Raw genomic sequence first — 14,192 nt, forward strand, 5'->3', positions numbered from 1 at the left:
GTATTTCTACTTAATAAAGAACTTAAGTTGTTTTGTCTTGAGATGTCTCTTAGGCTCATGTGGCAGCTAAGCATAGCAAGCTTAGCAATGAGTGGTACCAATTGTTACATAATTCTCAATATTGTTATTGTAGGGAACAAGACATGCACTACCTATTACACCCGGAGAAGCAGCAAAACTCTGTTCATTGATTCAGTCCTGTGAAGACTATTTTAGAATCAGAAAAGTCAACCAACATGGAAAATATTTTACTGGTCTAAGTGAAGAAGCAGACCAAGTAGGGAATTGTGGAAGACCTAACAATAGTATCAGTATGAGGCTGACGCTCTTAAGCCTTTCTTGCACTCCTGTTGGCATTAGAGTATTTACACATTTGTTCTTAACTCCCTTGCATTAAATAATTTCCTGCTAAATTGGAAGGAATTCATAGAATGATGTGTGCGAAAGCATAAAGAAAATTCTACCTAATTCCTGACTAGCTGTAAATTCCTGTAGAGTGGAACTTTCAAAGGATAATCAGGAAGTTAAGTACACAATTCCCTTTTGAAATTAAATAGGATTTGGTTGCCTAACTTTCTTAGGCTCCTTTAGAAATCCCAGCTGGATTGTTTTCTGTACAGTTTTTAAGAAGCTAATAATTAAACTATGTGACCTTAATGCTAAATTTGTCGCTATGATAACTATAATCAGAAACATCCTTCTTTCTGCCATTTATACAAGTAAATAATTCTGGACTTTCATTTTTCTCACTGTGATGGTAATATGCTTGATCTTCAGGGTATAACGTCCACTGTTAGCTGTTTTACAGCATTGGACAAGACTTCTTACATATAGACTAAAGAAAGTAGGAGAAAAGTACGTAGAGTAATAAATTATTGAGGAGAAAATTGGTACCATCTTTTAATTCCATTCTGTTTCCCATAATAAAAAGGATGATGGACATTTGAAATAATTCTGGCCCCATATTCTTGTTTGTTATCTTGTGATAGAGAATCTTTTGATTAAGCTTTGGTTGTTATAGGTAGAAAATATGTCTTGAAATAGTTGGGGAGAAGATAAAGACTAAAATAAAATAAAATGTTTGTAAGTTTTCAGCATGCATGGAGGAGGAACCCTTGAAGCAGAATTGGAGTTCATTTACCAAAGTTATGGATAAACATCAGAGCAAGCTGAAAGAACTGTCACCCCAGCTCAAAAGCAGATCACAGGAAAACTTCCTACAACAAAACCTGAGTGAAATGAGATGGTATGCTTCAGACCAGGAAAAATACAATTACAGAATTTCATGAGACCAACAGTCTTTCATCTGTTCTGACAGCATTTATTTATGCTTCTTTAGCTGTTCAGATCCACACAATGTGTTCAAAACATAAATATTTATCTTCTGTGAGTGGAATTCATGCCTGGGCAGATGATTCATTTAAGGCTTTGTGTTTAGACAACATAGGGGCTTATGTAGGTCCTCTGAACAGAGATTAATTTCACCCTATAATAGGGAACTTTTTGAAAGTCTCACCCTGTCTGTTTGCCATCTGAACACTGCTGTATATTGTACTAGTTCATGAGACCCTGCAAATGAGATTGTTTAGTCTATTTTCATTCCCCTGGCTGAGTGAAATGCAAAAAGCAAACAGCTTAATTAGTGAAAAATACATTTGATTATTAAAAGTTCGTGGTACAGTCATCTAAGGAGTTATTGGTAACACTTAAAATAAACTTTGCTTCAAAAGGTTTTTTTTGTTTGTTTTTTTTTTAAATAGGGTAATTCCCAAAGTTCTTACTTCCTCTGGCTTTAGAGGACATAGAATGCAGCAGCAAGAAAGTATTCCCATAAGTATTCAGTGTAAATAATTTATGATATGCAGTTGAAAAGGAGTTGTAGCCTGTATATTAAGGGAACACTATAAGAAAATTCTGCCTTTGGTTCATAAATATTTGTGAAATGGAAAAGTTTATTTAGATATTAAACATGTATAGTTCGTGCACTTTGATTTCTATTAAGTTCTTGTGAATAGGTTGAAAGAAGATGAAATTGCCACATTGCAGGAAAAGCTTCTTGAAGCAGAGATGGCAATCAGTTCAATAGAAATGTTTTTGCCTTCTTTTAAAGTCACTATTGCTGGAATGACAAATGTAAGTTACTGTATTTTAATACTATACAAAAGTCTGTGTACATATTTACCATCAGAACTCTAACTGGGTTAGTGTTCTGGGATATGCTGTATGGTGGTTTTTTTTTTTTTTTTTTGCTCCACTCATTTCTGCAGAATTAAACTTTTATTTTATAAAATCTTAAATGTCTGACTCATATGGTTGATTAGAAAAACACTCTAAATGTTGACTGATGCGTTGATATGAGTGCAGACATACATCTTTAAATAAGAGCTTTAAGAGGTCCGAATGTTTGTTTTCATCTCACATGAATGTTAATTCTGAACCCTAACGATGCCAGTCAACATTCTGAGCTATTTTACTGCTGATCATTTTAGCAGAAACGTATACCTACTTGTGTATTGTGGGTTTGTGAGAAGAACTTGAGTACATTTGCATCTTCTTCCCCAATTGTAACCCTGTTTATACACAATATTGTACAGGAGTTACTTTTTTTTTACTATGATTTTAAAAAATATCTTCAAATGAGATTTTTGATGTCTGTAACCTGTTGAGTACAAATACATTATTACTATTTAAGTTTATAAAACAAAACAAATATTATTCTAGGAGTCAAGATATCTTGATTTTTTTGTAGTCCCTCATGGATAATTTGTTTAAGAATTGCCATTGGGAATTCACACTTTTCTGTACCACAGAGTTAACATTTCCAATAGTACTTCAGTTTCTCTCCAGCTACAGACAGAAGTATCGTGAATACATATGTGCAAATCCAGATGAAATAACTTCTGTGATAGTACTTACTAAAAGGTCTATTACCTGATTGTCCTTTGTTATTTTTGGAGCAGCATAACTAGTTTGATTTAAATGGATTTTCCCTGGGGAGAGGAAAATTGGGTCTTTTATCAGCAAAAATGTTAAACTAGAGAAGAGCAGATGCCTGATCTCTCTGTAACAGACTTTGAAGAGTGAATATTGAATTATGTAGTATTTCATACCAAAATGTTTAAATTCTAATCTAAACAGTATTTTGCATATTCATTATGATATTTTTGCAGTGTACTTAGAAAAATAATTTTATGTTTTCTGTATTTTAAAGCTAAATTTTAATAGTGGTAATCATGCTGTTTTGGGGAAATATTGTAGTACACTTACAGTATATTTGTTTGTGGCTTAATATTTTATCAGGTGTGTAACCTTTCTACATCAGATATGCTTAAGATTTCTAAACAAGAGGATTTACTGATAAAGGAACTAGAGACTCTCAAACACATAAAAGGATTGTTATTGCACCTACTTAGAACAACAGAGCATGAAGAAGTAAGATGACCCAAAACAATCTTGGGCTGGTTTAACAGAGAGCACGAGCACATTTTATTTTTTTTCCTGAACTTTTTCAGTAGTGTTTTCAAAGAAAGAAAGAGCCAGTCACAGAAAATGCAAAATCATACTGTTTCAAATATTCTTTATTGTCCAAATCAACCCCAGGTTGTGTGGGAAGTTTAACCTATTTCAAGAAAACTATGCTATGCTGTGCTATGCTATGCTTGTATTGTATTGTAAATATCATAGAATACCCATACTTTCCTTTCATGTATATGTAGTCTTTAATCATAATCACATTTGCTGAATAAGACAGAATAGGAATTGCTTGACTTCAAAAAAGATATATTAAGTTTTTAATAAAAAGCAGATGAGAGAAGGCATGTTTTTTCTTTTTTCCGGAGCCTATGTATATAGAATAATCAAGGAAGGAGAGGAAGTTTAAAAAGGAAAAGACAAACAAATAGAGAATGACAACTGGTAAATAATAGGGAGGCAGAGAGAAGAAAAGTGAAGAAATATAGAGAGCATTATATTACAATAGTAGTGTGATTATCTCTTTGTGTTTGAATACCTGCTATTCACCGGTGTTTGTATTTAAACAAAACCAAACATACATAAGCAGTGAATTCCTAAAGTGGACATTGTACACATGTGCTGGTGGCTCTGTTCAGAATGCTCTGTAAGGCTTCCCTCTCACTGATGAGACAGAGTACACCATGCTTCCAAAATCCAGCAGAGTGCACTCTGCAAATACCAGTGCCGAGAATGCAGCTCTCATTTGCTTTTCCCCTTGTTACTTTTCTCTGCTTTCCGATCCATCTGTAGTTTGACACTCAACTTGCTGGTTATCTCCTTCTTATAATTCAATATGCACTGGTCCTGTAACATGCTGAGTCATCTAAACTTCCTTGGAAGTCAGTGAGCCCATTCTCTGAAGTTAAAAAGTTTGGGATTTACTTAACTGGAAGTTCCATCAATAAGGGTAAAAAGACTAACTGATAAAATAAGGACAACTTTGACTGCCAAATTATGTAATTGATGATTGTGTGATAGTTATGGCTGCATAAATGGTTTTGCCATTCCAAGTTTATATTTATGATAGAAGTTAATATTGTGGGATATAAGATTTTGGGGTCTGGAGATAATCTTAGCTGCCATCAAACAATATTTTCAGAAACTCTTAAGGAAATGCTTCACTTTGTCTTTAAAATAGATGAATGGAATACACACTTGTACTTTAGTCTACTATTTGAACAAGGAAAATTAAATATGAATGCCATGTAAGTGCTTCTATTTAAAAAATAATCAGTGTTACACATAGAATTAACCTTGGTTTATTTTCCCCTATTCATAAACTCCGCACATAGAATGAACAGAATCTCTAAGGTATTTCCCACCAATTGTAAATAATCATGCATGTCAAAGTAAATACCTCCTTGCTGTGGGTATTTCATATATATCAGTCTCCATTCCGATTACACTGAATCAGCAAGTTCCATATACTATAAAATAATTAATTTTAAAATATTGGTTGTTTTTTCTATTTTGACTTGCAGATAAGCAGTAAACAAATTGACATTTTGATGCAGAAGTTAACTGAAAGTGAAACTGAAAATGATGTAAGTAAATTATATTTTCTGGCTCCTTACCCTATCAAGGTATGCCAAAGCAGTGAAATCCACATCTCATACAATTCCACTAGGCAACTGCCAGACCTAGGATCAGGATCAGGTCTTTCTGTCTTGCGGTCACATGTATGTGTATATTGATATACTTGCCTAGCTCTCACCCAATTTCCATCATTTTGTTTCTTCCTTACCCATTTTACTAGTGATATTTTTCAGGAGTATGGTGTCACAGAGTTTAATGTGCTGTACATTATCCTATATATAGCATGGGCCAGTTTATGATGATGTTCACCAGTGTTATTCCAGAGAAACTTTAATGGAAATGCTACTTATTTACACTGGTGTAACTGAGAAGAATGTCTAGCTCTGTTTCTCTAAGGCCAGATGTTACTTTTGTTTTAATGTTATGGTTATTCAAGTGCATTGCCTTTTTATTCTGACATAAATCGATAGGCACTGTAAGGGAGGGAAAAACGTGAATTCATTGCTCCCCCAAATTACCATTTTTGTTATAGTTTATGTAATGTTTCCATTCCATGATGAGGTCGTATTCCTACCCAGATGGTAGCTATCGTGATCAGACTACACCATTTTGAGCAAGCAGATGGAACTAAAAGCTTGTAAACCCTCTGAATCATTCCCCCAAATATGCCATTTGCCACAAATGAGAAAATAAAGGTCAATATGGTATCCAAGTACCTAAAGCTTCAGAGAGGTAAATCCAGATAGTTAACTCCATGAAAGCAATGACAAGAGAAGTTTTAACCATTTTGTTGCAACTTCAGTATTACAAAGAAATGTAAAATTCCACCAGTACCTTTTTTTAAAACAGAGTAATTAGAAGTTGAAGTTCAATTTACTCCAGTACTGAGAAGGAATAACAAGATGTTTAGCTGAAAAGCGTGATACGGTGCTAAATATCTCAGGTAGCATGTATTATTATCCTCATTTTACAAATGGGGTAAATTGAGGCCCAAGGTGGTGTTAATGACTTGTCCAAGACCAAAAAATATAAACCAAATAACTTTATTCCGAGTTTGGGCAGAAACTGTCTACACTGGAATTTGAATGATATCAGATTTAAAAGAGCTGTTTATTTTTCACAACGCAGGAAGTCTGATACTCAGTAGTTAAGGCAACCTGAACAATAGGTGTCAGTACAAGGGCTGCTTATGGAACACTACCAGTCTGGGAGAGGGGCAGAATATGGCTGTTATGTCTGAAAAGCATTCAGCCAACAAATTTACCTTCAACAGAGGTCGAATCCTAAAACTTACTTTCCGGGGAAGACCAAATAATCTTTACAATTAGGAGCTCCTATCTCAAAAGTAACATTACTTTTACTTAGTTCACAAATATTTACTGGCTCTGTGTTTAGGTTGTTTTTTGGTTTCTTTACTCACCAGAGTAGCACCCCATTCTTAATTCCTTCTTTGGCTCTTCCCTTATTGTCTGCTCTGTCTCCTTGCTCTCTTGTGGCCTCTTCAAATGTAATTTTAAAAAATCAGAATTTTAAAAACAATTTGATAAGTAAATGAAGTGTATGTGTATCCTTCAGTAATTTGATTTGCAGGAAATTGACAAAACTTGACAAAAAGAGTGTCCCAGAACAAATCCCTGTAATACAAGGCATCATTGTACATCATAGAATCATAGAATCATAGAATATAAGGGTTGGAAGGGACCCCAGAAGGTCATCTAGTCCAACCCCCTGCTCAAAGCAGGACCAATTCCCAGTTAAATCATCCCAGCCAGGGCTTTGTCAAGCCTGACCTTAAAAACCTCTAAGGAAGGAGATTCTACCACCTCCCTAGGTAACGCATTCCAGTGTTTCACCACCCTCATAGTGAAAAAGTTTTTCCTAATATCCAATCTAAACCTCCCCCACTGTAACTTGAGACCATTACTCCTCGTTCTGTCATCTGATACCATTGAGAACAGTCTAGAGCCATCCTCTTTGGAACCCCCTTTCAGGTAGTTGAAAACAGCTATCAAATCCCCCCTCATTCTTCTCTTCTGCAGGCTAAACAATCCCAGCTCCCTCAGCCTCTCCTCATAACTCATGTGTTCCAGACCCCTAATCATTTTTGTTGCCCTAAATTCAGCTAAATTTAGGTACCCAATTATGTTGACTGTGCATCTGTACACTTAAATTCATGTCCCTGCTTTGAGACACTTTTGTTCTTATATTCAGGTGTACTATTTCTTTGCTTTTAAGCATCATCTTGAAATTTTGTGTCACTGGAAATGAGAGCTCAATTCCCTAATAAACTATCCCTTTTACATGTGCAATTTGAGTGCAGTTATGAAAATGTAGCCCAAAATGTGCATATTGAGACCTTTTAATTTTGTATTAATTTTCCTTCATGAAGGGTCTCAGAAAAGAAACACTTGAAACAGAAAAGCATATTGTAGAGCTTTCTTCTCAGCTTCAACAGGAAAAAGTAAGTCCGTTTCCCCCTCAGAATAGATGTTTTATCTCCGTGTGCTAAATTCTTACCTCCAAAACTCCTAATTTTTCAAATTGTGAGAAGTGTAATATTTAATTTCAAACATAATATGAAAAGCTATTCCTGTGGCCAGTGTTTCTCATAGAGGTGAACCCACACCAGGAAGTTTGGCTCCAGATGTTTTTCTTGGATTGTGAACCACTCTCACCCCAGCCCCTCCAATGGTCAGTGTGAGGGATGGCTCTGAAGCGGGAGGTTGGTTTGGACCTGACTGTCGTTTCTCATTTAAGGTTAGGTTTAGGCTAATGTTGCACACATGCATAAGGTAGAGGGTAGGGTTGCCAAGTGTCTGGTTTTCGACCAGCACACCTGGTCGAAAAGGGACCCTGGGAGCTCCGGTCAGCACTGCTGATCGGGCTATTAAAAGTCCAGTTGATGGGGGGGCTGGCAGGCTCCCTACCCGGCTCCGCGCAGCTCCCAGGAAGCAATAACAAGTCCCTCTGGCTCCTAGGCATAGGGGCAGCCACGGGGACTCCACATGCTGACCCCGCCCTGAGCGCCGGCTCTGCAGTTTCCATTGGCCAGGAACTGCAGCCAGTGGGAGCTGTGGGGGTGGCACCTGCAGGCTGGGGCAGCTTACAGAGCTCCCCGGCAGCGCCTCTGCCTAGGAGCCAGAGAGACATGTCACTGCTTCTGGAAGCCGCCTGGGGTAAGCGCCACCGGGAGTCCACAACCCTCACCCCCTCCCGCAACCAACCCTGTGCCCCAGCCCTAATATCTGGCACCATCCCAGAGCCTGCACCACCAGCCAGTGCCCTCACCCCAACCCCATGCCCCAGCCCTGTGAAAATGAGCGACTGAGTGGGGTGAGAGAGGGGTGAGAGAGGGAGAAGGGGTGGAGCCTCGGGGCAGGGGTGGGGTAATGGTATTTGGTTTTCTGCTGTTAGAAAGTTGGCAGCCCTATAGAGAAGAGAGTGCAAAAGCCCCTCTCCATTTTGCCTCTGTACAGGGGCTGTTCACAGTCACTCTCCTTGTGCTCTGTGAGTTCATCTGTCGCTGAAGGCTAGTGTTCTAGACAGTGCTAACCTCGCCAAAATATGTAGATAAAGGTCCCTTTTACCCTCTGTACCAGACAAGGGAGGTGGCTCCATTCAAAGTGAGGGTGGGAGGAAAAGCACTGACTATACTCAATAAAAGGGTTAAAACAGCTCTAGACAGTGCTTCAGTTGAGGGTATTATACTTGAGTCTGGGTTTGCAATCTGTTTCATAATTATATTGTGTATGTACCCACAGAGTGTGTGTACTACTCTATGTTAGAAATCAATTATACTGAAAAAATAGAGAAATCTTCTTATGGCATATCTGCATAAATTAAAAGATTTGTGTTCATATCTTTTGCATAGGCAAATGCACTGAAAGCAGACCACCTATCAAAGTCCGTAGAAGCTGTACAAACCCATCTGCAATGCCAGATTCAGAAAAAGGAGGCTGAGAATGACCAGTTGAAAGCAAAATTACAGGTTACAAATATTTTTCCTTTGGGTTTACTTTTAGTTCATTGGTAAATTAATGAAAGTATATTGGGGCCAGAGGGCCATTTTTAATTAGAAGTTGTCAGTAAATTTTAAAATGTCACTTGTTATTATTAAATTAAATCCCTGGTATAGACTTAAATTAGAATAGAAAACACCAAACCAGTAAAAATAATGGAAATATATATTTCTTGAGATCCACTTGGACAATACTCTTAATTACAAATGAGTTTTACAAATGTTCAGAGCTTACACTATAGACACTTATAGAATGATGTAAAAAGTATCCAAAGTAGCCTTTATCCTGCAAACACTTACACATGTGCACCTAAGGAGTCCCGCTGAAGAGAATGCAACTATTCACATGCTTAAAGTAAACATGGATGGAAATGTTTGCAGGATCAAGGCCTAATAAAGGGACGAATATTCGTGTTAACAACCAGAGAGAGTTGACAGGAGTTGTCATTGTTGAAAGACTGCAAGGATGTGATCAGGTGGCTGCAAGGGAGGGGACAGACTGTAGCCACAGATTCTCTACTAGTATTTGAAATGTGCAAGGAATGTGAAATTTAGGATTGAGCAGGGGAGTTCTCTTAAAAGTGGACTATCCCTATTACCTTTTATCTTTTTGAATTTGCCGGATACCTTACCATCAACCTGTTGGTCAGTTGCTTGTTATCACACACTCAATAAAAAGAGAAAAATCTTGGTATGAATATAAGCTTCTGTTCACTTTCTCCAGTTTAGAATAATAATAAAAAAAAGTAAGTTCACTCTTACTGAACAATATTTTGATAATGGTCTCTGCTGCACACACTTTCAATGGGCCAAACTTCAAGCAGAACTTCTACTGCTGAAAATATAACTGCCAAGCTTGGTTTTTTTAATTTAAACTCATTCTTGCTTGTACACTAAATAATGACAATGACATTGAGTAAAACCCTGTGTTAGCCATACTTTATTCTCCCTTATTAAAGATGAGCTAATTTTGTTTGGCTCTTTTTATGGTCTGTGCTGTCTATAGGCCTGGCTGGCATGCCTGCTGGTTCTTCACCAGTTCAACTCATGTATTCTATATATTGGATAATATAATTGAAATTAGCTACTTTGTCTACTACATATAGTATTGTTCTCTGAATACAGAATTATGGCCTACTGAGCCCAAACAAAACAGCCAAGTAAATAGGCTTTGTGCAGGGTTCTTTTCAGGGGCGAAGTAGCATGGAATCCTACCCCATTGGCAATGGAGCACCAGTGGAGAGGCCACTTCTACAATCCATGGTCTGTGGGAGCTTGCATAGGTGCTCTGTCATCTCCCATCATGTGCAGGGGGGAAGGTTTGGCCAGTTGATCTGTATAATTAAAAATTCCTAAAATAGAATCTCTTACTAGAGAAGGATAGAGCAGCATATCATTTTCATTTCATTTTAATTGATCCTCCAAGGAATTACTTGTGGTTGCTCCAAATCAGTTGTAACTAGCCACATATTCAATCTTTTAAGCACAATTAAAGAAACTAGGGAAATTAATACAAGTTTGCAATATAATTTTAAAGGGGAAGGAGAGGTTTTATATAGTCTGAGGAAAGCTGAGTTTTGTAGTTAAACTAAGCATTGTATGTGTATTAGCTGAACATGTCAAAAAATCAGTTGAATCATCTTATATGCGTAATTTGGGTCTTTTGGTCACTCACGAAGCCCTCCTAGAACAGTAGGAGTTGAAAGGCATGATATGTCATAGTGCAAAGGTAACTTGCCTAGATTACAGCATAGCAGCCGTGTTAGTCTGTATCCACAAGAAGAAAAGGAGTACTTGTGGCACCTTAGAGACTAAAATTTATTTGAGCATAAGCTTTCGAAGTGAGCTGTAGCTCACGAAAGCTTATGCTCAAATAAATTTGTTAGTCTCTAAGGTGCCACAAGTACTCCTTTTTGCCTAGATTAGTAATAAGGCTTGGATTTGACCTTGGACTCTGATGTTTTGGATATTAATGATCCCCTCATAGATACCATACAGACAAATATGCAGGATTTTTTTTGTGTTTAGACTTACTAGAATCTTACTCAATTGCAAAGATGAACTCAATTGATAAGTTAATTATAGAAATTAATTAATTCTAACAGTGATTACACCTGTTTCTTGGTGAATATGATTTTCTAATAGTGATACAAACCTTTGTAATGATGTATTTTTACACTTTTTGGAATATAGGAATGAAAGTGATTTTAAAACAATATCACTGTAGAAGTTTCAGAGCAATGCCAAATACTAACTGTGTGTGTGTATGTATAGCTATATAGATAAGGGCTGTTGATTAATTGCAGTTAACTCACACGATTAAAAAAAATTAATCACGATTAGTCACACTGTTAAACGATAGAATACCAAATGAAATTTCTTAAATATTTTTGGATGTTTTTCTACATTTTAAAATATATTGATTTGTATTACAACACAGAATACAAAGTGTACAGTGCTCACTTTATATTATTTTTGATTACAAATATTTGCAGTGTAAAAATGATAAAAGAAATAGTATTTTTCAATTCACCTCATACAAGTACTGTAGTGCAATCTCTTTATAGTGAAAGTGTAACTTACAAATGTAGGGGTTTTTTTTGTTACATAACTGCATTCAAAAACAAAACCATGTAAAACTTTAGAGCCGACAAGTCCACTCAGTCCTACTTCTTGTTCAGCCAATCGCTAAGACAAACAAGCTTGTTTACATTTACAGGAGATAATGCTGACCACTTCTTATTTACAATGTCACCTGAAAGTGATAACAGGCATTCACATGGCACTTTTGTAGCCGGTGGTGCAAGGTATTTATGTGCCAGATATACTAAACATTCATATACCCCTTCATGCTTTAGCCACTGTTCCAGGGGACATGGATTATCTCCTGGAAGCATTATCTCCTGCAAATTGTAACCAGACTTGTTTTTCTGAGCGATTGGTTGAACTAGAAGTAGGATTGAGTGGACTTGTAGGCTCTAAAGTTTCACATTGTTCTATTTTTGAATGCAGTTATTTTTTGTACATAATTCTACAGTGGTAAGTTCAACTTTCATGATAAAGAGATTGCACTACAGAACTTGTATTAGGTGAATTGAAAAATACTATTTCTTTTGTTTTTTACAGTGCAAGTATTTGTAATAAAAAATAAAGTGAGCACTGTACACTTTGTATTCTGTGTTGTAATTGAAATCAACATATTTGAAAATGTAGAAAATGTCCACAAATATTTAAATGGTATTTTTTAATCGTGTAATTAATCACGATTAAATTTTTTTTAATCACTTGCCAGCCCTAATATATGGTATTTGCCATTAAGAAGTCAACATTTGGAAATTAAAAGTAGGGTAGATTTTTTTTTTTTCCAGGTTTAGAAGATTACTTATTTTCTCCTCTAACACTTTTACTCCGGAACATGAAATTAAGTATACACATTCCATGTTTTGTTCTGAAGGATATTGTTTCTTGTACTTCTGCACAGTGTAATTATTAGAATTCTCCCAGCAGATTTTATTAAATGGTATATTTCAAGGAATAAGCTGATCTTTGCATAAAGATTCAGTGAGAGTAGACAGCCATATGGGCTGAGGTTTTCAAAGGAATCTAAGGTAATTAAGTGTCCATAGCCCATTGAAGTCAGCTGCTACCCTGACAAAGCCTTGGGACAGGTTGAATGTTTTCTGCTCATTATGAAATGAGTTCCAAGTTTAAATTTACTAAAGTCTTTGTAAAGGACATAGCTGCATGCTACGCAGGACTGTCAGTCATAGTGTGATAGTGACATCTTGTGGTGATATAAAGGACTAACAATTGTATTCCCTATGTATTTCTTTAACTTAATATACGCAACACGGTAGGTGAGGTAATATCTTTTACCAACGTATAAGCAACAGACTGACAAATAAAAATCTTCTATATTCTCCTAAATTTGCTTAATTCATTGAAGATATTATTTCCCAAATCACAGTTATAAAGATCAATCACAAATATAAACTGCTTCATTTCACACTTACATCAAGAAGTAACATTGTTCCTTTTTTTTTTCTTTTGACTACCAAGTAGATTGCATATCATTCTAGCTATGTATGTGTTTGGAACCCACCTTAGGAAGGGTCATGGCCCAAACTTGAATGAGAAGGCACTATACGTGTTTTTAATTCATGTTACATTTAGTCATGTCTGCCTTTAAACTATTTTAAGATGACCTGATAGAAGATTTTATATAGACTGGTATATGTAGCTGACATGTTTACTACTTTATTGCATGGTGGAAAAATTGTCGATAATATCAATGTGGCTTTAAGACTGTCCATCAAGAAACAGTTGCATGCTGGTAGATTGTTGATGCCATCGATGGCCATCCTAAAGACAACTGTGTTTGGGCCCTCTTTCAAGCAGGCTTTAAGGATACATCTGATTGCTTTCTTCGCCAAATGTCACTATACCTTGTTCTAATGTCTTTGATGTGATTTGCCTCTAGCATCCTTATTGTAATAAAAAATGCTATGTATGGGAACAAACATAAATATCTAGTTCAAGTAACTTGCCCAGCCTTGCATAGGAATTCTGTGGCGGAGGCATGGAGAGAATCCAGTTCTCCAGGGCAACGTTCATCTGACTCAACTTTGAGACCATCCTTTCTCTTTTTTTGCAATCTTCTGCCTCATTCATTGTATACTTCTAACTTCTGCAATAAATGATGCAGGGGTGCTGAAGATAATTGTCTTGTTCGCTGCATAGCCCTGATTCATCCCCAGACTGGGTGCATTCAGACCGCTGAATGAGGCAGGGGTCCTGTGGAAAATATAGTACGTTATCATGTAATTAAAGACTGTACTATAATTTATACACATAAGGCAGTGTTGGCGTTTCCTAACTTTTGAGTGTATGACTATGCAGCCTTAATGTTCTTTTAATGTATTTGGTTAAATGTAATTTCCTAATTTTTTCAAAAACAAACTGCAAAAAAGTTTCTGTCATGTGGAGTCATATTGATTGCCAGTTTGGGTCATCAGCAGATTTTAGACCCTTACATCCACAGCACATACTTGAACCACTTGAGCTAATCTAGTAACTGATAGCAGTAGTAGGTGGTTATATGCTGTGTTGGCCAGCCACTAGAGGA

The 14,192-nt window shown here is 36.5% G+C and overlaps 1 protein-coding gene across 7 annotated transcripts in view; it reads left to right on the forward strand.

Annotated features, from left to right (window-relative positions):
• ODF2L (outer dense fiber of sperm tails 2 like) overlaps nt 1-14,192 on the forward strand; it is a 52,552-nt gene that overhangs the window by 5,042 nt on the left and 33,318 nt on the right. For 3 of the 7 annotated variants that reach the window (XM_048861396.2, XM_048861395.2, XM_048861398.2), the window contains exons 3-9: nt 134-277; nt 1,089-1,246; nt 2,016-2,133; nt 3,301-3,432; nt 4,995-5,057; nt 7,439-7,510; nt 8,921-9,037. In XM_048861396.2, the coding sequence (XP_048717353.1) occupies nt 134-277; nt 1,089-1,246; nt 2,016-2,133; nt 3,301-3,432; nt 4,995-5,057; nt 7,439-7,510; nt 8,921-9,037 (804 nt within the window). The remainder of the gene's footprint in view (nt 1-133; nt 278-1,088; nt 1,247-2,015; nt 2,134-3,300; nt 3,433-4,994; nt 5,058-7,438; nt 7,511-8,920; nt 9,038-14,192) is intronic. The other 4 variants (XM_048861400.2, XM_075131665.1, XM_048861404.2 and 1 more) reach the window with 4 other exon arrangements.

The sequence above is a fragment of the Caretta caretta genome, chromosome 8, assembly GCF_965140235.1.
Source record: "Caretta caretta isolate rCarCar2 chromosome 8, rCarCar1.hap1, whole genome shotgun sequence".
NCBI lineage: Eukaryota > Metazoa > Chordata > Testudines > Cheloniidae > Caretta > Caretta caretta.